At 36.3% G+C, this 27,834-nt stretch overlaps 1 protein-coding gene across 5 annotated transcripts; it reads left to right on the forward strand.

Moving 5' to 3' along the window:
- ZFAND1 (zinc finger AN1-type containing 1) lies at positions 1-27,806 on the forward strand. Of its 5 annotated transcripts, none has more exons than XM_067711977.1 (9): positions 1-107; positions 2,987-3,029; positions 3,992-4,031; positions 5,296-5,391; positions 6,400-6,524; positions 6,612-6,703; positions 7,487-7,608; positions 24,847-25,002; positions 25,093-27,614. In XM_067711977.1, the coding sequence occupies exons 1-9, from the start codon at positions 53-55 to the stop codon at positions 25,261-25,263; spliced, it is 900 nt and encodes a 299-aa protein (XP_067568078.1). In that variant the 5' UTR covers positions 1-52; the 3' UTR covers positions 25,264-27,614. The 5 variants fall into 5 exon arrangements, with proteins under 5 accessions (XP_067568078.1, XP_067568079.1, XP_067568080.1 ...); XM_067711978.1 differs by having other exon boundaries at positions 7,487-7,554; XM_067711979.1 differs by lacking the exon at positions 5,296-5,391 and having other exon boundaries at positions 25,093-27,806.
- The last annotated feature ends 28 nt before the right edge of the window (positions 27,807-27,834 follow it).

A 27,834-nucleotide genomic window follows, 5' to 3' on the forward strand; every position in this document is an offset into this window, starting at 1 on the left:
CGACCTTGTCCCGCCCTGCCGCGGCTGTGCCCGCCTCTCGCGGCGCTGGGAGATGGCGGAGTTGGACATTGGGCGGCACTGCCAGGTGGAACAGTGCCGGCAGCGAGGTGATTCTGGAGCCCCTACCTCTGGTCGCGGGAGGGAAGGCCGTGGGGCGAGGCGGAGTCTGAGGAGGCAGGGCGGGCGTGTCCCTTGGGGGGGGGGGTCTGCCGTGACATGTGTTGATGCCCTCGATGCCCATGTTTTTTGTTGCCCTTGAGCCTTTGGAAGAGGCTTATGGTCTCCTTGGAAGGGAGCCATGCGATTCCCAAAAACATACCTTGCAGTGTGAACTTTGATTTTCAAGTGCGCCTTGCCAAGGAGTCGCTTCGCGCCCACTCCTTTCTGATGAGCACGGGTAGGGAGGACGCTTCGGTCTGGGAATCGGGAGAGTTCCCTTCTGAACCTGCCACTGCGACCTCGGGCAAGCCACTTCTCTCCCAAACTTTTTGTTTGCTTATCTGTCAGAGCAAGGAGTTGGGTGAGATCAGTTTTTAACCTCATTTTCGCGGGCTGCTCAGGAGACGAGCCCTTAGCATTTCCTCTGGATGATCATTACTCTCTCTCAGCTCTGTCACTCTTTGATTCTGATTATCACTGATTCAGTAAACATTTACTGAGCACCTCCTTTGGTGCTGGGACCACATAAGGGTATAAAATATAGCCCTTTGCACAGAAAAGCTTTCAGGATAGTTAGCTGCTTTTTTAGAGCATTAGTAAGGTGATGTTCTCTCTCCGCTGAACTGAGAGACCTTGTGATACACATAGCCCAATCTAATAGCCAGTGGTAGTGGGGTACAGGCCTTAGAAACATCTGTAGCAGGTATGTCCTGAAGCACTAGAGCCACACAGAATGCTCAGTCTTTGGTACCTGGCTTTCGCTCCAAATGGATGCTACCACATCTGGCTCATACTACATTGGGTGGCAAAATAGGTTTTATCTCCCATTGCAGCTACAGTCACTGGCAGCAGGTAGCCACCCGATCACTGTTGAGAAGGACTCTGGGGTTTAGCCCAGAATTAGTGGGAGTGCTACAGTTGATAAATGATACATGTTGTGTGTGGTGGGCAAAAGGACACAATCCCTGCTAGGTTATTGTTACTTTCAGCACTCTGATTTGTATCTTTCACCACGGGCTGTCATCTTCAGCCATTCAGCAGGCAAGAACCAATGTTTCCTTGCAGATCTTTCATAGGGAAGCTTAGCCAGTTGGGTTTTGACTGTAAGTTATATAATTCTGGTATACCTGATTATCTCTAGCAAGTCCATAATATCTACCATTTGTGACATAGTTCATCTTCCTTTCCAACTTCAGGTGTCTCTTAAAGTGTAAATACCTGAACTGAGGCAGGGTCTAGCTCTTTTGGACTAGTGGAGAGCAGTTAAGAGTTAGAATACGTTAAGTGAGTATCCTAAATTTCATTTAGCTTCTGGATGAATAGAAGGATGGTGTCAAGTGTTAGGAAATTATCTTGATCTTAACTCTTACCCCTGGATTCTCTTGGTTTGCGTCTAATATTTAGTTGGTCACCAAAGTCTCAAAATAGTGAGCATGTACATTTTTCCGATTTGAAAGAGACATAAAAGTTTTGTAAAGTATCATATACTTCAGTTTCCTTCTCTTTTTGACAAATGTATACCTACTTTCTTGGTATGAAACAGATACTTACAGTATCATGCTTTCAGGACAACAGTGACAATGCATTAAGTTCGCTTTTCAGGTGAAGGAAGAACTATATTTGGGCCCTCTTGTTCCATGAGCAGAAACATCCAGTGGTCCCTTTGGGTTATAATAGGACCTCTTCTTTTTCTTTTGGGTTAAGATACTCTGTAGGGTGAGATATTTTGGGACAATAGTAACTTTCTCTAAAGTGCAGTGCTTTTTGTTTTCATTTTGTGAAAGTGGTGTGATTAGATATAGCCAGCCTCACTTGGCTGTATACTGTAATTTAATATGAGGTACACTGAAAACAATTTAGAGAAGAAATGATTGTATTCAGTGATTTATGGTCAATTGTCACATCTAAGAATGGATACTTTCATGTGCTTTCCAAAAATTCATTTCCTAACTTAGTTGTTACTTAGTCCTAACTTAGTTTTTCCTCAACAGCAAGGAAAGAAACAATTCAGGACTAAAGTTTGCGGTATCAATCAATCCATCCATTGAATTTCTGGAATTTCTTTGAACACATCTCTACCTAGTCACCACAGGATTTTTCTGAGTTGAGTGTGTATTCAGAACAAGTTAATTGCTATAATTATTCTTGTTAATTACAGGTATTGCCTTACTATTCTTATCTTTTACATGTATCTCATTTGGTTTTTACAATTACCCTGTGTAGTAGGTGTGGCATATAGCATAGATACATACACACATATATACATATGCACACAAACACAATATACTTATATCTATGTCTATTTTTATGCATATTACCTAATAATAGAGCTTTGGTTTTGTATACATACACATACATACACTGTATACTATATATCAAATATATATATATATACAATATGTATGTATGTAATCCAAAGCTCTACTGTTAAGTAACTTGCCCAGCATTGCTAGATTAGTAAGCAGTGGAATCAAAATTGAAACCTAGGATTGTCACTTCAAATGCAGGATTTTTGCATTATACAGTCCTCAGAAACAACACCTAGTAAATCTGGGAAACAAACAGAAAACTCACAGGACTTCTTTTTTTCTTTCTGGTTTAGCATGCTACAGCAAGTAACATTTATCTTCTGATAATCCAGTTACTTTCAAAGTGCTTGAGGTTGTGATGGCTTTTGTTTAACCACTGCTTGCTGCACTAGGATATTGTTCAAAAAGGAAAGTTCTCCTATAGCCATAGTTCAGTACTTTAAGATTCTTTTTACTTAAGAAAACTAAATCAAAATCAGTTACTGACCAGAACATATAACATTTCCCCTCAATTTTAGATTTTCTTCCATTTGTATGTGATGGTTGTTCAGGAATATTTTGGTAAGTTAAGTTTTTATGCTTTATTTGGGAGTAATTTTAGTGTTTATAATATGAGATTTATTTCTAAAAAGTAGAATGATTTAAAATAGTTTTTACTTTAGCCACTGATATCTGATATTCATTATAGTAATCACTTGGGGAAAAAAAAATAGACTAGTCATAGACTCTGATTACTTGTACATATATGTGGCTAGTCTTTAAACTTTCCAGAAATGGGGTGATGTGTGTGATTTTTATGTAAAAGTCACATATATGTCTTTTAATCACAAGGAGAGAACATATCCACAATATAAAGGATATGGTAAAAAAAAATCCAGTTATGATTATTAGTCTTTATTTTAATTAATAAAATGAAAAGAGCCCAACCTTTATATTTCTTAAATTGAATACTATACGTCCTTTGCACACACATCACATGTAAAGTAAAACCTGGGAACAAACAAGAATTTTGGAAAATGCATTTTCTTTTCAATTAAACTTTCAAGTATCAGGTATTTAATTTATTACATAGAGCACTGAAAGAATAAATTCTTTTCAGAAGATGATTCAGAAAGATTTATTAGAAGTAAATAAAAATAATGCATATTTTTAAGTCATTCAGAACTAGAACACTCCTTTGACATTTTATTACTGATTATTTTTGAGAAATAAAAGAATCAAAAGGGTCTGCATTTTCACACACCTTAAAGCACTCAAAGTAAAGGTAATTAAGAGTGGTGAATTTTTGTACTCATATTGAAGTTGAATAGTAGTTGGGTTTTAAAACTTTTGAGACTATAGATGCTCTGTCTTTTATTTATCTGTCATTTCAGTTTATTCTTATAGGCAGAGTTGTTAATGTAGTGTGAGTGTAGTTAATCTTAAGGATACTAACCATTAAAATATCTCAAATTACTGCAGTTATCTTTAAGTACATTATTTGATTACATTTAAATAAACACTTTTTTTTGTTGTTATTTAAGCCTTGAACACAGGAGCAGGGAATCACATAGCTGTCATGAGGTATGTTAATATCTCCCGGTAAAACATGTTTGTGTTTATGTACTTTCATTCAGAATTTGATTCAATTTAATCCCAGTGTACCACAGATTAAAATTTGGCAGACTAAACTGATTATGTAAGAGGGTCTTACTTTATTTATATTATTTTTCTCAGTATGTTTTAACATAAAATGGTCTACTTGGTATTTATAAATTTTTGTTCTTATAATTCTTATTCCTTTGTACTTCATTTCTGTTTACATAGCCTGCTTATAGCTTTAGGCTCTATATTTATAAATACATAATGGAATTAACATCCTCATCACTGGTGCCTGGTGTTAGGACTCTGTGGTAATACATTGTTCTGACTCCATCAGCCTTAGGTCACTAGGAGCAAACCTGTAGTCCAGCAAAATCTCCCTACCCTAATTTGGACCAAATCAAGAGATTAAAAAGGGCTGTTAAATAGAAGCCGAAATATCATCTTTATTACTGATAAAGAATAAGTTGAATGATATAGCTTAATGTAGAGGCAAAAATGATATAGCTTAGTGTAGAGTCTGCAAAGGAAATCCAGAATTAGGTGGATTTGCCCACCAGTCACAGCAATGCTGCACCAGGTTAGGCTTCCAAGGAAAAAAAGAGAAAGCTGAGCCTAATGTAATTTTCTCAAATTTGTGATCAGAGAAGTTGTTCCACCTCCCTTGGATCAGAGGTCAGCAGGAAGTTAAACTGAATTTACTCCATTTGGAAAGAAGCATTTACCTCACGTTTTGCAGTTGATATTTATTCCTGCCCACCATTTACCAAACACTTTACTGAGTCTCTTGATTATAGAAAATTAAGGTTAAATGAGCTTCAGTCAAAATCTGGCCCTTTGAAGTTTTGGTGATTTATTTGAGGAAATAAAAATTAAGTAACATATTGGTATTATCCAGGATTACTTGGAAGGAAATACTCATATAGAGTCATATAGTAAACATATTCATGTTTGTTATACAGCTTGTAAATCTTCCCTGTGTTTTCATTTTTCTTATATGATTTGATTTCTATGAATGTCTCTCAATTAGATCTTATTAATTTAAAGGTGAAATAAAAATCTTCTACCTTTAGACCATTGGAATAAATTTGAAAAAATAGTTAAGAAGTTAATTCCAACAAGATGTAACTATCATTTATATAGAGGAATGCGCTTTGGTTATAGATTTCAAGCAATTACAGTTGACCCTTGAACAACATAGGTTTGAACTGTGTGGGTCCCCTTATACGTGGATTTTTTTCACTAGGTATGTACTATACAATGCATTGGATCTGCAGGTGCAGAACTGCAGATATGGAGAGCTGACTGTAAAGTTATACTTGGATTTTCAACTGCGTGGAGGGTTTGTACCTCAGCCCCTGAGTTGTGCAAGGGTCTACTGAGTTCATTCAGTTCTAGAAACCTAGTTACTTAATACTCAAAATAGCCTGAGTGATCTGGACTTCTTTTTATCTCATAAAAGCTCTTTTTTCTCTGATGTAATATTTGCTAGTAATACAGTATTAAATACAAAATAAAGTATATCGTGTGGAACTTCCCTGGTGGCACAGTGGTTAAGAATCCACCTGCCAATGCAGGGGACGTGGGTTCGAGCCCTGGTCCAGGAAGATTCCCACATGCTGTGGAGCAACTAAGCCCATGCACCACAACTACTGGACCTGTGCTCTAGAGCCCACGAGCCACAACTATTGAGCCTGCGTGCCACAACTACTGAAGCCCACGCGCCTAGACCCCATGCTCCGCAACAAGAGAAGCCACTGCAATGAGAAACCTGTGCACCGCAACAAAGAGTAGCCCCGCTTGCCACAGCTAGAGGAAGCCCGTGCACAGAAATGAAGACCCAACACAGACAAAAATAAATAAATTAATTAATTAATTATTTAAAAAAAAGAATAGTATATCGTTGTGAAAACTGTCTTTAACCCTCTGTATCATGGAAAAACATATAATTTTAAGTGTTCTTTTACATGTATTTAAGCCTCTAAAACCAGTATAGAAAGTAGATATGACTTGCCATTTGAGGAGTGATGAGCTGATTACCTAAGCATATTATTATGGAGGCATCTTTGTGTAGTATGTTACAAAGTAGAAGACTAAAATTATGGAGAGTAACTGAGTAGTCATTTTAACTTGACTTAGAAGATAAATACACCACAGTAGGAAAACTTTGGAAATGTAGAGCAGTCAGCACAGTAATCATTTCTTACATGAACAATTTTTATAATCTATGTGAGAATGTGTGAGTTTCTCTTATAAGTTTAAGCAAAAATGATATGGATATCCAGAATAGATTTGTTGATTTGCTTTAAATGTGAAATATAATATCATGTCCCCCATTTTACATTTTCAGGTTACTGTAATTGAGAGACTGAAGTCAGATACACATACATCTTACCCATGCTCATTCAAGGACTGTGCTGAAAGAGAGCTTGTGCCAGTTATGTGTCCTTATTGTGAGAAGAATTTTTGCCTGAGGTGATCACTGAGACGATTCAAACTCTGTATATCTGTTTAAGTCATATGCAAATACATGAACTAGTGTCACTCTTCTGTTGCTCATAGACATCGTCATCAGTCGGATCATGAATGTGAAGAACTGGAAATCCCTAAGTCTCGTATGGCTGCCACTCAGAAACTTGTTAAAGACATTATTGGCAAGTATCTAGAAAGCTTGTTTTGTTGTTTCCCTACTGCTCTCTATACTCTATATGAGTTCCAGAGCCCTGCTTCTCGTGTCCGCTTGCCAGTTATGGAAGGTGTTGTTAGCAACCCTGATGGTTGTAACTTGCTATAGATTTTGATGACATTCTTGTGACAGTATTTCTCACAAGGCTTTCCAATGAAAATTTGGAAATTCTATGGAAATATCCTACCAGATGTTCTCTTTTGCTGGACCATTTATATCAGCTGGTTAACCATCTTGGCTAAAAATTGTATTCATGAGGCTGAAGTAGTGGTTTACATTCTTTAAAGACTAAAGTTTAAGCCCAGTCAGCTGTCCTATGAATGCTGCTGATATTCTGACATATGAGGAAAGAATGTATCTGTGGTTTAGACCAGTCTGTCTGCTACCATGTTAGTTCAGCTGAATTTTCATTTTATATTAAGGGTGTTACTTTAAATTAAATTAAATTAATCAAATTAAAATCTTCTATAACCAGATCTTAAAATTCTCTGTAGAAGTGTTAGTGATTGCTCTGGATTAAATAGATTTAAGCTGGAAAGAGGCACATAACTTGTTTTTGATGTGGAAATCACTTAGGTCAACTCAGTGGTATTTTTCCATTGATCATACCTATAAAATGAATGTGGTCTCTATATATCTCTATAATATGTAATTCATGTACATTTCAGGGCCATAGTTAATAATAATAAAAATAAAACTCTGGAAAATGTAGAAGTTCTTATTTGCTTATATGCTTACACTTATTTCTTAGATTCCAAGAGAGGAGAGACAGCAAGTAAACGACGGAAAGGTGCAAAAAATAGTGAAACAGCTGCAAAGGTAGCATTGATGAAATTAAAGATGCATGCTAATGGAGATAAATCATTGCCACAGGTTGGTCTTAGAGATTTTAGAAAACAAAATGTTCTAAACATAGTTAGAGCTCCCTTTTTACTCTTCCCTCTCATTAAGTATGAGAACCTTATATGTATCATTTCTACTATTACATGGCATCAGTCTGCATAAATAATACATAGTTTTTATGAGTTTTTTTCACTTTATAGAAACAGCAGTAAACCATATGTATCCTTCTTCAACTTTTTTCTTTTACCCTTGGTATCATTTTTTAAAACTTTATCCATGCTGATACATTGAGTCTTGTTCATTCATTTTGATAGCTCACATTTTTCTGTAGTGTGAATATCCATTTATCCATTCTTTTAGTGAACACAATTCAGATTTCTTGTCCAAGTTGTTTGCTATTATAAACTGTTCAAAAGTGAACATCCATGTGTACTTGTAGGAACATTTCTCTAGGGCAGCTTCTTTAAAACTCCATATTGCCAATTACATTTTCTGTAACAGTTCAGTACATATATACATACATACGTACCTTAACACAGTTTCAGTAAGTAACTGATGTGTATACCTTATGTGTATGTGTATTTTCTGATATTTTTTATTCTACTTTAAAGATTGTTGATTTTGTAGCCCCTGAAGGATTGAGACCATCAGATTGAAAAATGCTACTCTAGGGAACATACCTAGAAATAGAAAAGCTGGATCATGGGGTTTGCTCATCTTCAGCTTTACTAGATATTTTCAACCTTTTTTTTTTTTTAATAGATATTTATTGGAGTATAAGTGCTTCACAATACCGAGTTAGTTTCTGTTACACAACAAAGCGAATCAGCCATATGCATACACATGTCCCCATATCCCCTCCCTGTTGAGCCTCCTTCCGATCCTCCCTATCCCACCCCTCTAGGTCATTGCAAAGCACGGAGCCAATCTCCCTGTGCTATGCTGCTGCTTCCCACCAGCCAACTATTTTACATTTGGTAGTGTATATATGTCAATGCTACTCTCACTTCACCCCAGCTTCGCCTCCCCACCCCGTGTCATTCAGTCCATACTCTATGTCTGCCTCTTTATTCCTGCCCTGCAACTAGGTTCATCAGTACCATTTTTTTTTTAGAGCCCATATATATGTGTTAGCATACGGTATTTGTTTATCTCTTTCTGACTTACTTCGCTCTGTATGACAGACTCTGGGTCCATCCACCTCACTACACATAACTCAATTATGTTTCTTTTTATGGCTGAGTAATATTCCATTGTATATATGTGCCACATCTTCTTTATCCATTCATCTATCGATGGACATTTAGGTTGGTTCCATGTCCTGGCTATTGTAAATAGTGCTTCAATGAACATTGTGGTGCATGTCTCTTTTTGAATTATGGTTTTCACAGGGTATATGCCCAGTAGTGGGATTGCTGGGTCATATGGTAGTTCTATTTTTAGTTTTTTAAGGAACCTGCATACTGTTTTCCATAGTGGTTGTATCAGTTTACATTCTCACCAGCAGTGTAGGAGGGTTCCCTTTTCACCACACTCTTTCCAGCATTTATTGTTTCTAGCTTTTTTGATAATGGCCATTCTGACCAGTGTGAGGTGATATCTCATTGTAGTTTTAATTTGCATTTCTCTAATAATTAGTGATGTTGAGCATCTTTCTATGTGCCTCTTGGCCATCTGTATGTCTTCCTTGGTGAAATGTCTGTTTAGGTCTTCCACCCATTTTTTAACTGGATTGTTTGTTTTTTTGATATTGAGCTCCATGAGCTGTTTGTATATTTTGGAGATTAATCCTTTGTCTGTTGATTCATTTGCAAATATGTTCTCCCATTCTGAGGGTTGCCTTTTGTCTTCTTGTTGGTTTCCTTTGCTGTGCAAAAACTTTTAGCTTTTAAGTTTGATTAAGTCCCATTTGTTTATTTTTGTTTTTATTTCTTTTACTCTAGGAGATGAGTCAAAAAAGATCTTGCTGTGGTTTATGTCAGTGTTTTTCCTATGTTTTCCTCTAAAGTTTTATAGTGTCTCGCCTTACATTTAAGTCTTTAATCCAATTGGAGTTTATTTTTGTGTATAGTGTTAGGGAGTGTTCTAATTTCATTCTTTTACATGTAGCTGTCCAGTTTTCCCAGCACCACTTACTGAGAGGCTGTCTTTTCTCCATTGTATGTTCTTGCCTCCTTTGTCGTAAATTAGGTGACCATATGTGCGTGGGTTTATCTCTGGGCATTCTATCCTGTACTATTCATGTAAATTTCTGTTTTTGTGCCAGTACCATACTGTGTTGATTACTGTAACTTTGTGGTATAGTTTGAAGTCAGGGAGCCTGATTCCTCCAACTCCATTTCTCTTTTTCAGGATTGCTTTGGCTCTTCAGGGTCTTTTGTGTTTCCATACGAATTGTAAGATTTTTTGTTCTAATTCTGTGAAGAATGTCATTGGTAGTTTGATAGGGGTTGCATTGAATCTGTAGATTGCTTTGGATACTATAATCATTTTCACAATAGTGATTCTTCCAATCCAAGAACATGGTATATTTCTCCATCTGTTTATGTCATCTTTGATTTCCTTCATCAGTGTTTTATAGTTTTCTGAGTACAGGTCTTTCATCTCCTTAGGCAGGTTTATTCCTAAGTATTTTATTCTTTTTGTGCAATGGTAAATAGCAGTGTTTCCTTACTTTCTCTGTCTGATTTTTTATTGTTGGTGTATAAGAATGCCAGAGATTTCTGTGCATTAATTTTGTATCCTGCAACCTTTCCAAATTCATTGATTAGTTCTAGTAGTTTTCTGGTGGCATCTTTAGGATTTTCTATGTATAGTATCATGTCATCGGCAAATAGTGACAGTTTTACTTCTTCTTTTCCAATTTGTATTCCTTTTATTTCTTTTTCTTCTCTGATTGCTGTGGCTAGGACTTCCAAAACTATGTTTAATAAGAGTAGAGAGAGTGGACATCTTTGTCTTGTTCCTGATCCTAGTGGGAATGCTTTCAGTTTTTCACCATTGAGTATGATGTTTGCTGTGGGTTTGTCATATATGGCCTTTATTATGTTGAGGTAGTTTCCCTCTATGCCCATTTTCTGCAGGGTTTTTATCATAAATCGGTGTTGAATTTTGTCTAAAGCTTTTTCTGCATCTATTGAGATGATCATACGGTTTTTATTCCTTAATTTGTTAATGTGGTGTATCACATTGCATGATTTGCATATATTGAAGAATCCTTGCATCCTTGGAGTAAATCCCACTTGAGCATGGTGTATGATCCTTTTAATGTGTTGTTGGATTCTGTTTGCTAGTATTTTGTTCAGGATTTTTGCATCTATATTCATCAGTGATATTGGTCTATAATTTTCTTTTTTTGTGATATCTTTTTCTGGTTTTGGTATTAGGGTGATGGTGGCTTCGTAGAATGAATTTGGAAGTGTTTCTCCCTCTGTAATTTTTTGGAAGAGTTTGAGAAGGATGGGTGTTATTAGCTCTTCTCTAAATGTTTGATAGAATTTGCCTGTGAAGCCAGCTGGTCCTGGACTTTTCTTTGTTGGAAGATTTTTTTTTTTAATTTACTTATTTTATTGATTTATTTATTTTTTGGCTGCGTTGGGTCTTCGTTACTGTGCGCAGGCTTTCTCTAGTTGAGGTGAGTGGGGGGCTACTTTTTGTTGCGGTGCACAGGCTTCTCGTTTCGGTGGCTTCTCTTGTTGCAGAGTACAGGCTCTAGGCATGCGGGCTTCAGTAGTTGCAGCACGCAGCCTCAGTAGTTGTGGCTCGCAGGCTCTAGAGCACAGGCTCAGTAGTTGTGGCACACGGGCTTAGTTGCTCTGCGGCATGTGGGATCTTCCTGGACCAGGGTTCGAACCCGTGTCCCCTGCATTGGCAGGCGGATTCTTAGCCATTGCTCCACCAGGGAAGCCCTGTTGGAAAATTTTTAATTATGGTTTCAATTTCATTACTCGTGATAGGTCTGTTTATATTTTCTAATTCTTCCTGGTTCAGTCTTCGAAAATTGTACCTTTCCAAGAATTTGTCCATTTCTTCGTGGTTGTCCATTTTATTGGCATATAGTTGTTTGTTGTAGTCTCTTATAATCCTTTGTATTTCTGCATTGTCATTTGTGATTTCTCCTTTTTCATTTCTAATTTTACTTATTTGCTTCCTCTCCCTTTTTTTCTTGATGAGTCTGGCTAAGGGTTTATCAATTTTGTTTATCTTCTCAAAGAACTAGCTTTTAGTTTTATTGATCTTTGCTATTGTTTTCTTTGTTTCTATTTCATTTATTTCTGCTCTGATCTTTATGATTTCTTTCCTTCTACTGACTTTAGGTTTTCTTTGTTCTTTCTCTAGTTGTTTTAAGTGTAGGGTTAGATTGTTTATTTGAGATTTTTCTTGTTTCTTGAGGTGAGATTGAATTGCTATAAACTTCCCTCTTAGAACTGCTTTTGCTGTGTTCCGTAGGTTTTGGGTCATTGTGTTTTCGTTGTCATTTGTTTCTGTGTATTTTTTTATTTCTTCTTCAGTGATCTCTTGGATATTTAGTAGCACAATGTTTAGCCTCCATGTATTTGTGTTTTTTTACAGTTTTTTTTGCTATAATTGATTTCCAGTGTCATAACATTGTAGTCAGAAAAGATGCTTGATACGATTTCAATTTTCTTAAATTTTCCGTGGCTTGATTTGTGATCCAAGATGTGATCTATCCTGGAGAATATTCCATGTGCACTTGAGAAGAAAGTGTATTCTGCCACTTTTGAGTGGAATGTTCTGTAAATATCAATTAGATCCATCTGGTCTATTGTGTCATTTAAAGCTTGTGTTTCCTTATTTATTTTCTGTTTGGGTGATCTGTCCACTGGTGTAAGTGGGGTGTTGAAGTCCCATACTGTCGTTGTGTTACTGTCAATTTCTCCTTTCATGGTTGTTAGCATTTGCCTTTGTATTGAGGTGCTTCTATGTTGGGTGCATAAACATTTATAATTGTTATATCTTCATCTTGGATTGATCCTTTGATCATTAGGTAGTGTGCCTCCTTATCTCTTGTAACAGTCTTTATTTTAAGGTCTATTTTATCTGATATGAGTATTGCTACTCCAACTTTCTTTTGAATTCCATTTGCATGGAATATCTTTTTCCATCCCTTCACTTTCAGTCTGTATGTGTCCCTAGGTCTGAAGTGGGTCTCTTGTAGACAGCATATATATGGGTCTTGTTTTTGCATCCATTCAGCCAGTCTGTCTTTTGGTTGGGGCATTTAATCCATTTACATTTAAGGTTCTTATCAATATGTATTTACCCATTACCATTTTCTTAATTGTTTTGGGTTTGTTTTTTTGGGTCCTTTTCTTCTCTTGTGTTTCCCACTTAGGGAAGTTCCTTTAGCATTTGTTGTAAAGCTGGTTTGGTGGTGCTGAATTCTCTTAACTTTTGTTTGTCTGAAAAGCTTTTGACTTCTCCATCGAATCTGAATGAGATCCTTGCTGGGTAGGGTAATCTTTGTTGTAGGTTTTTCTCTTTCATCATTTTAATTATATTCTGCCACTCCCTTCTGGCCTGCAGAGTTTCCACTGAAAACTCAGCTGATAACCTTATGGGGATTCCTTTGTATGTTATTTTTTGTTTTTCCCTTGCTACTTTTAATATTTTTTCTTTCAATTTAATTTTTGTTAGTTTGATTAATATGTGTCTTGGTGTGTTTTTCCTAGGGTTTATCCTATATGGGACTCTCTGTGCTTCCTGGACTTGGGTGACTATTTCATTTCCCATGTTAGGGAATTTTTCCACTGTAGTCTCCTCGAATACTTTCTCAGACCCTTTCTTTTTCTCTTTGTCTTCTGGGGCCCCTATAATTTGAGTGTTGGTGTGTTTAGTATTGTCCCAGAAGTCTCTGAGACTGTCTTCAATTCTTTTCTTTCTTTTTTCTTTATTCTGCTCCTTGGCAGTTATTTTCACCATTTTGTCTTCCAGCTCACTTATTTGTTCTTCTGCCTCTGTTATTCTGTTATTGATTCCTTCTAGCGTATTTTTCATTTCAGTTATTGTGTTATTCATCTCTGTTTGTTTGTTCTTTAGTTCTTCTAGATCTTTGTTAAACAGTTCTTGTATTTTCTCAATCCGTGCTTCCATTCTATTTCCGAGATTCTGGATCATCTTTACTATCATTACTCTGAATTCTTTTTCAGGTAGATTGCCTGATTTTTCTTCATTTATTTGGTCTTGCAGGTTTTTCCCTTGCTCCTTCAACTGTGACATATTTTTTTGCCATCTCATGCTTTTTTTTTTAATGAGTGGGATTGTGTTCCAGTTTTACTGGTTGTTTGGCCTGAGGCTTCCAAGACTGGAGTTTGTAGGCTATTGGGTAGAGCTGGGTCTTGGTGCTGAGATGAGGAACTCTGTGAGCCCTCACTCTGATGAATATTCCCTGAGGTCTGAGGTTCTCTGTTAGTCCAGTGGTCCAGACTCAGAGCTCCCACTGCAGGATCTTCCGCCCAACCCCGTGCTCACAAATCAAGATCCCACAAGCCACGTGTGGTGGCAAAAAAAAAAGAGAGAACAATAACAAAGTAAAAAATAAAATTAGATTAGGAAACTAACAGATATGTTAGAAAGAATGTAAAAAATAAAAATATAGATGAATCAACAACTGGAAGGTACATCAGTACTACAGTAGTAAAAAAGAGGAGGGAAAAGAAAAAAAAAGAAAAAAAAGAAGGAGGGGGGAAGGCCTTGGCTGTGGAGAGTGGGGCCTAAGCAAGGATGAGGTTTGGGTGGGGGGCGGGGCCAATGCTCAGATCCCACTGGCTGGAAAAGGCCCTGGGGACTGTGGGGGTGGGGCTTAGGCTCAAGGAACAGAAGGGGCTCAGGCGTGCCTCCCACTTCTGGGCTCAGAGAGCAGGGGACCTCACCTGGGAGCCTAGCAGGCTTCCTGGGCTCGAGTGGGCAGAACAGACGCCCTCCTTTCCTCTCCTGCTCCTCTGGTCTGGGGTCTGGGAGGACCTCTACTGCCTGCCTCTCCTGATCTCCCTGGCCTCCTTCCTATGCCCCCAAGGACACACACAGCCTGTAGTGGGCTTGGAGAGCAGGGGATCGGCCTGGGAGCTCAGTAGGCGAGTGGGCGGGGCAGTCGCCCTCTGTTCCTCTCCTGCTCCTCCCAGAGGGCCCCTTCCGCCTGCCTCTCCTGATCTCCCTGGCCTCCCTCCTATACCCTCAAGGACCCACGTGGCCTGTAGTGGGGTTTGGAGGGCGGGGGACTGGCTTGGGAGTTCAGAGGCTCCCTGTGCCCGAGTGGGCAGGACAATTGCCCTCTGCTCCTCTGCCGCTCCTCCTGGATGGCCTCTCCCGCCTGCCACTCCTGATCTCCCCAGCGTCCCTCCTATGCCCCCAGGACCCTCATGGCCTGGATGGGGCTTTGTGTGTGTGTGTGTGGGGACCAACTTGGGAGCTCAGCAGGCTCCCCGGCCCCGTGGGCCAGGTGATCGCCCTCTGCTCCTCTCCCACTCTTCCCAGAGAGTCTCTCCCACCTGCCTCTCCTGATTTTCCCAGCCTCAAGGGTGCCGGTCTTGTCTGGCCTCCACTTCTCCTCCTTCCTCGGTCCCCCTACATCCTACCGGTTCACTCTGCGTTTCCTCCCATCTCCTTGGGGGTTAAAGTCCCCCACCAGTGGCTGACAGGTGCCCTAGTTGTGGGGAGATGCTAACTCCACATCTTCACGCACTGGCATCTTGCCTTCTCTCCTCCTTGTCAACTTTTTATTTTAAGTAGTTGTACAAATTTATCTCCTTCTTGTAGTGTCTGAGAGTTTCAGTGTTTCTTGCCACCGTAGGGTATTATTCATTGTTACCAATCTGATAGATGTGAAATGATACTTCAGTGAGGTTTAAAGTTGAATTTCCCTGTGACTAGTGAGGTTCAGCTACTTTGCATATGTTTATTGGATATTGGGCTTTCTTTTGTGAATTATTTGTTCATATCCTTTGCCCATGTTTTCTGTTGGGTTGTGGAACTTTTAGAAAGGTTTATAAAAGTCTATATATTCTGAATTCTAATCTTTTTTTGATTAAGTATGTTACACAAACCTTCTCTCAGTCTGTAGCTTGTCTTCACTTTGCTTTTGATCTCTTTAGTAATTCAGACTTTCTAAATTTTAATACACTCAAATTTATTAATGATTTCATTAAGATTGTACTTTTAAAAATGTTATTTTCTTACATTTTCCTTTAAAAGTTTTATTTTATATTTTTGTTTAGCTCTTCATTCCATCTGGAATTTAATTGTAAGTAAGTAGAGGTAGAGATTTCTTCCTTCCCCTCCCCACCCAATGGGTTACCTATCGTTGTAACATAAGATATTGAAGCTTTCATCCTTGTAATGACATTTCTGTCATACACCAGATTCTTTTGTATATGTGGGACTAGTCTGGGGATCTCAGTTCAGTTCCTTTGGTCTGTTTGTCTCTCTTTGCATTGATTTAAACTGTCTTAATTATAATAGCTTTATAATAAGTAGGACAATCCTCTCCACCTCATTCTTTGCTTTCAACTGTGTCTATTCTTGGCCATTTATTCTTTTGTAAAAATTTCAGGATCACTTTGTCCTGTTCTGTTAAATGGTGATTTTGATAGAAATTGTGCTGAATTTAAAATTAGAGACAGTTGACATCTTTAAAATTTCACTCTTCCCATTCATCTCCATGGTCTATCCAACTTTATTTAGGTCTTCTTTTATGTCTTTAAGGAACATCCTATAATGCTTACCATACATACTTTATATGTCTTTTCTTAGATTTGTTCTTAGGCTCTTCATAATTTTTGCTGCCATTGTAAATGGTAATTTTTTTAAATTAACATTTTTCTAATTGTTTATTCCTGGTTGTTTTATAATGCCCTTCCATCCAGCAAATAGACTCTAATAGTTCCCATAGTTTATAGATTTCCTGGCTTGTTTTCTGTGCAGTCACATCTTCTGCAAATGACAATTTTGTGAGTTGTTTTTTTTTTGTTTTTGTTTTCTTTCAAATTTGCTTTTCTCTTGCTCTTCCACCTTCTCATTATTATTGTTTGTGTTAGTGCATTGGCTGAAATCGCCACAACAGTGTTGAATAATATGAGTGATAGCAGGCATTTTCATCATATTTCTGACTTTTAATGCAAATTATTCTAAAGTTTTGTCATTAAATATTACATTTGTAGATTTTTGATAGTAGCCTTCCTTAGGTTAACAATATTTTTCTATTCCTAGTTTTCTAGGAATTTATATCAAGAATAGGTATTAAATTTTGCTGTAATTTTTTTTCCTCCATCTAGTAAGATGATTATGTTGAGTTTTTTTTCCCTATCAATGTGGTAAATTACATTGATCAATTTTTTTTGTTGTGAATCACCCACATATTCTGGGATAAACCAGTTCACTCTGGTATATAATTCTTTTAAAATGTGCTGCTAATCTGATTTACTAATATATTATTTAGTGTTTTGTCTTCACATTAGTAGCCAACAAATAAAATTAGTTGAGTAGCTTTCCCTCTTCTATTCTTTGAAATATTTGGGTATTATTTGTTCTTGAAGGTTTGGTAATGGTTGTTATAACTTTCAGATTTGTTGCCTTTTTTTTTTTTTCTTTTTGTGATACACGGGCCTCTCACTGTTGTGGCCTCTCCAGTTGCGGAGCACAGGCTCCGGACACGCAGGCTCAGCGGCCATGGCTCACGGGCCCAGCCGCTCTGCAGCATATGGGATCTTCCCGGACCAGGGCACAAACCCGTGTCCCCTGCATCGGCAGGCGGACTCTCAACCACTTCACCACCTGGGAAGCCCTGTTGCCTTTTTTTGAGGGGAGAATTTTGAATACTATTTTAATGTATTAAATAGTTCTTGGCTTATTTGGGTACTCTATGTCTTCTGAAATATAGTTTGGTAAATAACATCTTTCTTAAAAATTTCTGTTTGATGTAGATCTTTCAGTTTATTATTATAAAATTGTTCAACTTATTTTCTTATGTTCCCAAATCTCTATTGTGTCTTTCATTAGTCATTCTTAATATTTTTCATTCGTACTTTTCTTTGATTTCCCCTTGAACAGTCTTGCTAGAGGTTTGTGTTTACTTTTTAAATTTATATTTTAGTTTCTTCAAAGAATCATGTTTTGGTTTTATTGACCTCTCTATTGTTTCTTTGCTTTCTGCTTCGCTAATTTTGCTCTTATTTTTTTTCTGCTTTGTTTACATTCTCTCTGATGTTCTTTTTCTAACTTCTCACACTGAATAATGAACTTGCTTATTTCAACCTACTTGTTAGGTGTATTTTTTTTTTTTTTTTGGTAACTTTATTTTGGTACAGTTTCAAACCGAAAAGTTGCAAGAATAGTACAAAGAATATTTTCATATTTGTTACCCAAATATACCAGTTATTTACATTTTGTCCTGTTTGTTATTTCATTTGCATTCTCTCTCTGTCCATATGTATATGTGTGTGCATGCTTACTAATTTTTGTTTGGCTTGATGTATCAGTTTCTGAAACAGATGGTATCAAAATCCCACTGTAGCTGTGGTTTTGTCAGGTTTTTTATTCCTGTAACTCTAATAGTTTTGCTGAGTTGTATATTATCAGATACATTGAATTTCTTCATCATTATGTCTTCTTTATGAATTTTGCCTTAAATCCAGTTTTGAATGATAATAATATTGTTTCATTACCTTTCTTTTGATGAATAGTTAACTATTATGTCTTTATCCCTTTATATTCAACTTTTCTTGTTTTATTTTTAGGGTGTTTCTTGTAAGCAGCATGTAGCTGGACTTTGTTTTTTTAATCCAATTTGATAGTATCTTTCTTTTATAGGTGAGTTGAACCCAATTATATTTATTATGATCACATGTATTTGAATGTATTTCTTCCATCTTATGTTTTTTGCTCATCATCCTTTTCCTTTTATTATTTATTTCTCTCCAGTCATTTTTTGTATTGACTGAATTTTCTGTATTCCCTTTCATTCTGCTGGTTTAGAAACCATTGATTATAGTCTTCTTCTTTGCATATCCTTAATATTTCTTTTTTGAAAACTTCTTTATTTGTTTTTAAAATTATAAAGATACATACTTTCAACAAGGGTAACTTAAAAAAATTGTATAAAGGAAAAGAACTAAACACACCCTCCTGTGCTCATGTCCATCTCAACTGAGGATGGTTTTGCCCCCTTGGGGACATCTGACAATGTCTAGAGACATTTTTGATTGTCACAACTGGGCATGGGGGTTCTGCTGGTATCTAGTGGGTAGAGGCCAGGGATGCTGCTAAATGTCCCACAGTGTACTAAATGTCCCACAGTGTACAGGACAGCACCCACAGGAAAGAATTTTCTGGTCTAAAATGTCAATAGTGACATAGTTGAGAAGACCTGCTCTAAAGTATCCAAAAATATTATTCACATTACTTTGCAATTCTTTTATTACTTAAAACATAATAGCAAAAACTTCTATAGCACTAACTTTGTTCCAGGCCCTCTTCTATCACATTTAATGCTCGCAACAGGCTTGTGAAATATGTACTATTATCTCTGCCTAATAGACAAGAAAACTGAGGCACAAAAAGGTTAAGTAACTTGGTAGTAACACAGCTAGTAAGTGGAGAGCTGCAAATTGAAACCAGGGAGACTGCCTCAGAAACCATGTTCTCAACACACCTAACACTTTATCTTGGAGCATGCAGGTCTATAGATAGAACTTCTTCCCCTGTATCATTAATATTTGTGTGTGTTTATACATATATGTACTGACACATATTATTTATATATATATATGCACCCATGTATATATGTGCATATACATGTGTATAATTTTACATAAATGAAAATGGCTATTGGTATATGCATACAAAGACATAAAGAGTGTTTTAGGGTCATTATTTCATAAAAATGGCATGATATTCCTTTAGTTAGCACTTTTTTTGGAATACGTGCTATATATCAGGTTCTGGGGATAAAACAGTAGGTAAAACAAACCTGGGGATACAACAGTAGGTAAAACAAAGTCCCTGCCCATATGAAGTTTATATTACAGTAGGATGAGACCGCTATTAAATATATACTACAATTTCGGATGGTGATTAAGCCGATGGATAAAAATAAAGCCCACTTCAGGTAGGTAAGATATCCTTTTATCTCTATATAGTCTTCTTATGAATGCCTAACAGAAATTCCCCCAAGGGAACTGGTATGGTTCTAAATCATTTTCTTTAAAAGCTTGGATAATTTTCCAAGTGGTGTGGATCTACTGTGACTTATATCACCATTTTCCTATTGATGAACATTCACTTCCGTTTCCAGTTTTCGCAACTGTGCTAAGAAGTTTCCTATTTCTGTGAGATAAATTCCCTGGAGTGTGTTTTCTGGGTCAAAGGGTATGTGTATTTTAAATCTTAATAGATGTTGCCAAGCTGCTTTACAAAGTTGAAACAATTTACATTTCTACCATCAGTAATTATAATAGTCATCTTTTATTGACTGATTGCACTATGCCAAGCATTGTTTTGTGGCTCTAGATTTTTATCTCCCGTAGTACTCATGACTGTCATGTGATACATTATTATCCTCATTTCACAGATAAGTAATCTGAAGTGAAGTGCTGTTAAGATCACTCACGTGGTCAGAGCCTGCCATTCTACCCTGTTTATTATTATACTGCCTCTTGTGGCCATACATGAGAGTACCTTTCCCCTCCAGTGGTTTCCAGTAGTTGTTTATCTTTTAAAATGTATTCCAGTCTAATGGCTGTGAAAAGATATTTCCTGATTGCTTTACTTTGCATTTCCTTGACCACTGTTCAGTTTGAGCATCTTTTGTTATGTTCATTGGCCATGTATGATTGCTCTTCCTTGAATTGCCCATGCATATCCTTTGATCATTTTTCTTTTAGGTTGTTATTTTTATTTCATTTATATTTTGTTTGGTCAACTATGGAACCTCTTGGAGTAGAATGGATATTAATCCTTTATCTATAATCAATCCGCTTTGGAACCTTTTTTCAAAATCTGTCAGACATCTTGATTTTACTTAGGTATCTCATTGACATATCAGGGTTCTAAATTTTTCTAAGGTCTGTCTTTCATATCTGTTTTCTTAGGGTTTTCATTTTTTTATCTGTCTTTAATAGATCTGGAATTTGATTTTAGCATATGATATGAGCTAAGGACCCAATTTTATTTTCTTCCAGTTGATTAGCTAGTTTCTGCCAACCAATTAAAGAATTCATCTTTGTCCTATTGAATTGAAATACCACATATCACCTTCATGATAAGTTTAAAATTTATTTTTACTAGATCAGTTTTTGGATTTCCTATTCTATTCCATTCATCTATTTCTTATTCATATGTTAATACCAAGTTGATTTGGTATAATAACTTTATAGAATGTTCTAATATATGATAATGTAAGTCCCATCCATATTTTTCCATAGTTTTTCTTAGCAGTTTTTTTTTTTTTGCTTTATTCATCCATATGAACCTTGTGATTATTATATACAATTTTTTTTTTAATCTCTCGGGATTTTCATGGTTGTCATAATGGGACAAGGTTGTAAGTGACAGACTCCAGCAGATACTGTTAAAGAATATAGCCTCTTTAAAGGTCAAAATGTAGAAACTGAAAGAAATCATTATAAAAAGCAAGAGAGAACACAACATGGTTTAGGCAGAAATGTGGCTTCTCATATCTTTCAAAGTTTCCCACAAGGATGTTGGCTGTGAATAATAGTGCCTACAGGAAGTGAGAAATCTGCCATTTATGAGAAGCCTGATTTGCCATTCTCAGGAGGATTTTATTACCCAGTTGGCCTCTTCCTTTTGATTCTGGGGATTCTGGCTCCTTCCCTACCCACAAGGTGCAAGTAACTGAGGCAAAACCTCCTTGATACATTATCAAGTGATTTCTGTGAAGTTGGGTGAAGTAAAATTCAACTTCCCTGCAGCATCTATTAACAAGTCCTGACTGAGGATCATTCCTGAAGGATTCTCTGAATTTGCATTATATGATATATATTAATTTTGAGAGAAATGACATTTTTATGACATCATCTTCCTATCTAAGAACTTTATGTCTTCTCTTTTAGATCGCATTTTATTGCCTTCTGTAACATTTTATATTTTTCTTCATTTAAGTCTTATTACTCCTTGCTTATTTTCATCTCTAATTATCTTATGGGTTTTCTTTTCTTTGTGAATAGAATATTTCCCTTTACCTCTATTCCTAGTACTTATTGTTAATATAGAAGAAAAAGATCTTGAATTCTGTATATTCATCTTATTCAATCACATCGCCAAATTCTTCTATTTATTTTAGAAGTTGTTTTTTTTTTTTTTTGCCTTTGACTTCCTAGGTATACAATCACATCCCATTGACAAGTAGCTTAGTTTTTATTTTTCAATAATTGTATTAGTTATTTCATTTTCTTGTATTATATTATCTATAATCTTCAATATAATGTTTTGTAATAATAGTGATAATAGGCATGTGCTTACCTTTAAAATTTTTAACATGTATAATTAAATACCAATTCTTCTCTCAAAATCTAAAGTTACTTGGTATTGTATCCTCTTGAATAAGACAAAGAGTTTGACATGGCTTTATGCGGTTGAATATCTTCCATCCCATCATCTTCGTTCACACATGATTATTTTTAAGTCACTTGCTATTTAAATTTACCAATATATTTTTTGTTTCTTTTTTCCTTAAGACTCACTTTTATTTTGGCTAAAGTCCATTCTTTAGCAGTTCATTCATTAAGAGTCTTTGTTGGTAAACTCTTTCAGTCTTTTGTTTGTCAGAAACTGCCCTAATTTTCCCTCACTTGAGCTGGATTATCTGTTAGATTCTCTCAACCCTGAATATACTATTCATTGGCTTCTTTTGTCTATTGTTCAGGAAACTTGTGCTGTAGATCTTATTCTTGTTGCTTTTTGGGTAATTTTTCTTTCTTTTTTTTGTGTGTGTAGCTTTTAAGATTTTATCTATGATATTTTCCAGTTTCAGTGCAATGTTGCTAGGTGTGGATTTGTTTTAATTACACAGCTTGACCCCTGAGATAGATTTTAAAATCTGACTTATCTCTTACTCTTGGAAAATTATTATTTTCTTTCTGAATATTACTTACTTTTCTTCTCTTCTGAAACTCTTACTAGACATATTTTAGAGATTTGTAATTTCTATCTTTATGTCTATTTGTGCTGCCTTCTAGATGACTGCTTCAATTCATCTTCCAATCAATTAAACCTTTTTATTGAAGATTATAGCAATTTAGTGTGCTTTAATTTCTTATTTCAGAAACTGTATTCTTAGGTTTTTATATTTCTAATTGGATCTTCATAGCTTTTCCTGTTTCATTTCTGCCTGTTTCAGTTTTACAATTTTCTGTTCCATTTTTATGAATATTATTCTTTATCTCCTTGTACATTCTAAATAACTTTTATAAATGTCTTGTTCAAGTTTATTTAGTTTCACCTGCTCAGAATAAGTTAACCTTTGATTTGTTTTGAAATTTCGGCATACAGCTTCTGCATGTTCGTGTTGAGTAGGAGTTTCTTTCTGTGTCTCTCTTACTGTTTTCACTCACCTCTCCCTGCTAGCAGTCTCACATTTTCTTCCACAGGCCCACCTACCCATGACCTCTATTCCAAACCCAAGTTTGAGATTGACACTTTGTGCTTCTGTTCTATGAAGATTTTCAGATTATTACAGATCCATTTACTGAGCTGGAAGGCTTTGGCTTTGTTCACTGTCAAGAGGTTATATCTGTGCTTTTCTGCCTCCCTGTATATCGGTTTTTGTAAGCAACAGCCTACATCAACATTCAACAGTAACTTCTTAAGCCTCCTTTCCTGGAGTGCACGTCCCACACAAGCTCCTGTTTTCAATCAGTGAGCCGGACGTAGGTGCCCCATCACCATGTGACACTGTTATTTCCTATTAACCCAAAAGCTCTTCCTCTTCTGGAGCCCTGAAAGCCTGTGGCTCAGCCTGCCTACTGTCACTTTGCCTTTCTGTTTCATTTTTGGATCCTCAGACTTATTTATTTTTTCACTTTTAGGTGAGGGTATATCTTTTTAAATTTCTCTTTCAGATTAATGCTCTTGTTGCTGTGTTTTTGGAGCAAGGACTACGAGGTTATAGAGTTGGCCCAAAGCTTGAATTTCCAATGATTTCTTATTTTTCTTTTAATACTTGTTCTCTGTAATAATGCATTCCACTGGTCTCTAACAAATCTAAATTCCTTAGTGCTGAGATAGAAATTGTGTTGAATCTATTATTTCTTAGAATAATTGTGATCTTTCCCTACAACTTAGGGATCCTCCAGTTATGCTGAAATATTTACTGTAGCAGGAATTGGTCTGTAAAGCCAGCACTTCTTTAAAGCGATTTTAGGAAGAAGGGAAAATCAGAAGCCAATACCTTTGCTCCTCTTCTTGTTTTCTACATTTGTTAATTTTGCAAGAAAGTACAATATAAAGGAAGCATACAGGGTATAGAATACTGGAGGAACCATCTCCAGATTTCTGAATCTTTCTCTTTTGTTGATATGGTGCTTGTCTAACTTTTTTTTTTTTTTTTTTCGTTTCTTTGTTTTCGAAAGCCCTGCTGTCTCTAAATATGTAGTGAGGTCTTTCAGGTGAAAAGAAATGTTATATGTCTCAGGAATCTTTTAATTGTAAGTGACAGAAACTTGACAGAAACCAACTAGCTTACTCAAAACAATTTTTCTTTTTCTCACATAATGGGGAGTGCTGCACTGATCTGGTCTCAAGGTATGACTGAATTCCAGGACTCCAATGCTGTTGAAAGAGGCCATCTCTTTCCTTGACTTCTCTTTCTGGGAGTTAGACTCACTGTTTTTCATTTGAGGAAACTTTTCCACATTGGTTCAGGAATGGCTGAGAGGCATGGAGGATAGCTGCAGGCAACCTCAGGTTTAATTCAGCAAGACTTAAAAAAAACTGGAAAAATATTGCTCCTCCCTGCCCCCAGGTTTTGAATGTAAAATCCCAGGAAAGGACCTTGATTGGCCTAATGTAGGTCACATGACTATTTTTTCATAGATCATCCTGACTAGGGTCTTAGATCCTCTGCCCATGCATTTAGGTGGATGCTGGGGTTCTATGATTGTATTCCCACTAGAAGTTGTATCATTAGAGGGTAATCCTTCTCTGACCAGGAGAAGAGAGGAAGAAATGTCACCAGACAAAAACAGATGTCCATTTCATGTATATAATCTGTATTTTAACTTTTTATTTTTACAGACGGAAAGAATTTACTTTCAGGTTTTCTTACCTAAGGGGAGCAAAGAGAAGAGTAAGCCAATGTTCTTTTGCCAGCAGTGGAGCATTGGAAGGGTCATAGACTTTGCAGCTTCTTTAGCCAGTCTTAAAAATGACAATAACAAATTAACACCTAAGGTAACAACAGGTTATAACTTCTTCCCTAAAAGTTTTAGAATACTCTATAAAGCACGTTTATTACATTATGATGTATCTCTCTCTTAACAGAAATTGAGATTATGTCACAGTACCTCAGGAGAAGCCTTACCCTTGGATCATATTTTGGAAACCTGGATTGCTAAGGAGGATTGTCCTTTATACAATGGTGGAAGTATTATCTTGGAATATCTGAATGATGAAGAACAGTTTTTAAATAATGTTGATTCTTACTTGGAATAGTCATTCAGGGAGTCAAGCTAGAAATGGAGGAAAATTCATTGTTAATCAAATTCTTTTACTACAAATACTATGTATTTTTTATTTTTAAAACTTGCTTTTTATTTCATATTATGTCATAATTTACATTATCAGTCTTTATTAAATTGGATTTGAATTTTTGTGTTTTCAGGTTTAACTATGAACTGACATTTAGCAAATTCTCTTATCTAATTAACTTTTATTAGGTTATGCTATAATAACAACAACAAGATATATTTCTCATTTGGTTAATGTCGGCTTTGATTGGCTGTGACTCTGCTCCATGTTGTCTTTACTCCAGAATCTAATATGAAGGAATGACCCCTTTTGGGGACATTGCCATTCTTATGGCAGAAGAAAGAGATGGCTCTTAGAAGATAACATGTATCACTTTTGCTTTACGCAAGACACATGACCAAGCCTACCATCATGGAGCCTTAGTATCCACCTACATCATGATGTATAAATTGATGTGTATACATGAGTCATAGAAACTTAGAGGTCATCTCACTCACTCTTCAAAGTTTGTGGATGAGGAGTCTCAGGCCTAGGAAGGGAAAATTATTTTCTTGTTGTCACCTAAGTGCTTTGGGGCATATCTCTGATTAAAAAACTCCCTCCAGTAGGATTCACCATTTTATCTGTATCATACAGTACAGATAAGAAGAAAGATGGGATAGCTAAACTACATTACAAGTCCTTTATATATATACCAAAGCAAAACACATGCCAAAAGTAACTACATTTTACCAACACATTAAAATTAATGCTCCTGACTGATGTATTCTATCTATACTCAGCAAAGTACTACTATAGAGAAGAAATAGAAGTTATTTCTGTTTGTTATTTGTCCCTTTTCTACTTTGCAATAGACAGGGATAGTGGCTTTAGGTTTAATTAAAGGAATAAACTCACAGTGTTTATTTCACCTCTAATTCTTTCTTCATATTATTTTCATGCAGTGAATGGAGATAACTTCTGACTTCTATCAGCTGCTTATACATTCATTTATTAACCTAGTTATTCAAGTACCTACTAAATGTAAGGATTTGATTCTAACTGCCGTGGTGGATACAATGAAGAGATGTATACGTACTTAAAACTATAATACAAAGCAGCGTGGCAAGTGCCAAAGAATATATAGTAAGTAGAGCTATGTTCTAATAGCTCTTTTATCAGAAACCATAAGACCAGAAGTAGAAATAATATTTAAATATATTCCCAGATACCAGACAGTTTTAATACAAATACCTTAGCATCTGCATAATTACTTGCACAGGGTAGATGACCAACACATGTCTCATGAATTGAACTGAAGCTAAATATACCGGAAAAAATACCAATGCGGGTTGAAAAGAAGGGAAGTAAGGCGAACAGAGATTGAGCTACACTTGAGACTAAAGAAGAGGTCCTGTCAATGATTAGAAAAGAGACAAAGCAGCATGGAGGGAAGGACTTATGTCATCTGGTCCCAGATAGTGGAGCAAACTAGTCTGTAAGAGACACAGGTGCCAGCATTCTTGGAGGCTCTATGGACGGGAGATCCGGCCTGAGAAGTCTCCTAAAGAGAACAAGATTGTGGGCACGAGAGGAAGTCCCCCCAGTGTCTCGTTTCCAAATTACTCTGAAATCAGACATCTTTCTCAGGCTTTCTTTTAGGGCTTTCAGTTGAGTCCGCTTAATATAATTCTAGGGTTGGCTGTCCCCACCCCTCCTTAGAATCTTTCTACCTGCTCACAGGCGACTAGAATTACAAGCAGAAAACCCACAAGTAGAAAAATGTTTTAAATTCAGATAAATATCTAACTACAGTATGATACAAATGAGCTTAAGCTTCATATAATCAGCCAGTAAATACACATGAATAATAAATTACTAGATTTTTCCCAGATTTGTCAGATTTTATTCCAGGCAGTTTTCAGATAAGAAGCCTTGGAGAACCTGAAGAAGGGTAAAGGCTACAGATGGAAGGATCTGAGGAAAGTAAAATTTACATTCCTCACCTCTTTGACCTGGGCGACAAAAATTGTGAATTAAGATATTTGGTCACATAACTGTAAAGATAACTTTGGTTTCATAAAGTTCTTGTCTTATGTTTGTTTTTTATCTTTTTAAACCAGGGAAGTTCTCTGGGAACTTAACTGAAATATCACAGAAGCATTAGTTCCAGTCCCTATTTTCAACATTGGTATAGTGTATTTTGTTTTTCTCAGTGTGGTACCTGGAAATAAAATTGATGGACTATAAAGTCTATTGTATTTGAAAGATTAACCTACATAAGTGAAAATTTCAAAAACTTGTAAAAATATCCAATAAAAATTGCTTTGACAATTTTTGAGGAGCAAACATTTTATGATCTAAAATACTTAATGTGTAACTGTCATTGTTGTATCTGACACAGATTGTGTCATGATTACAGGAAGGATCTGCTGAAATGATTATATGATCAGAGACTACTAGATCTGTAGGCTCAGTAGTAGATAACTGTACTGGGGTTTTTTTGTTGTTCTTTTTTTTTTTTTTTTTTCTTTTTCTGCTTAGCATCAGAAGCCC

This window comes from Pseudorca crassidens, chromosome 17 (genome assembly GCF_039906515.1).
Source record: "Pseudorca crassidens isolate mPseCra1 chromosome 17, mPseCra1.hap1, whole genome shotgun sequence".
NCBI classification, from domain to species: domain Eukaryota; kingdom Metazoa; phylum Chordata; class Mammalia; order Artiodactyla; family Delphinidae; genus Pseudorca; species Pseudorca crassidens.

Coding starts and splice junctions, on each gene's coding strand:
- ZFAND1 (XM_067711977.1), top strand. CDS start 53: ATGGCGGAGTTGGACATTGGGCGGCACTGCCAGGTGGAACAGTGCCGG. Junction 6,525..6,611: donor GAGAAGAATTTTTGCCTGAG/GTGATCACTGAG, acceptor TGTTGCTCATAG/ACATCGTCATCAGTCGGATC. Junction 6,704..7,486: donor ACTTGTTAAAGACATTATTG/GCAAGTATCTAG, acceptor CTTATTTCTTAG/ATTCCAAGAGAGGAGAGACA.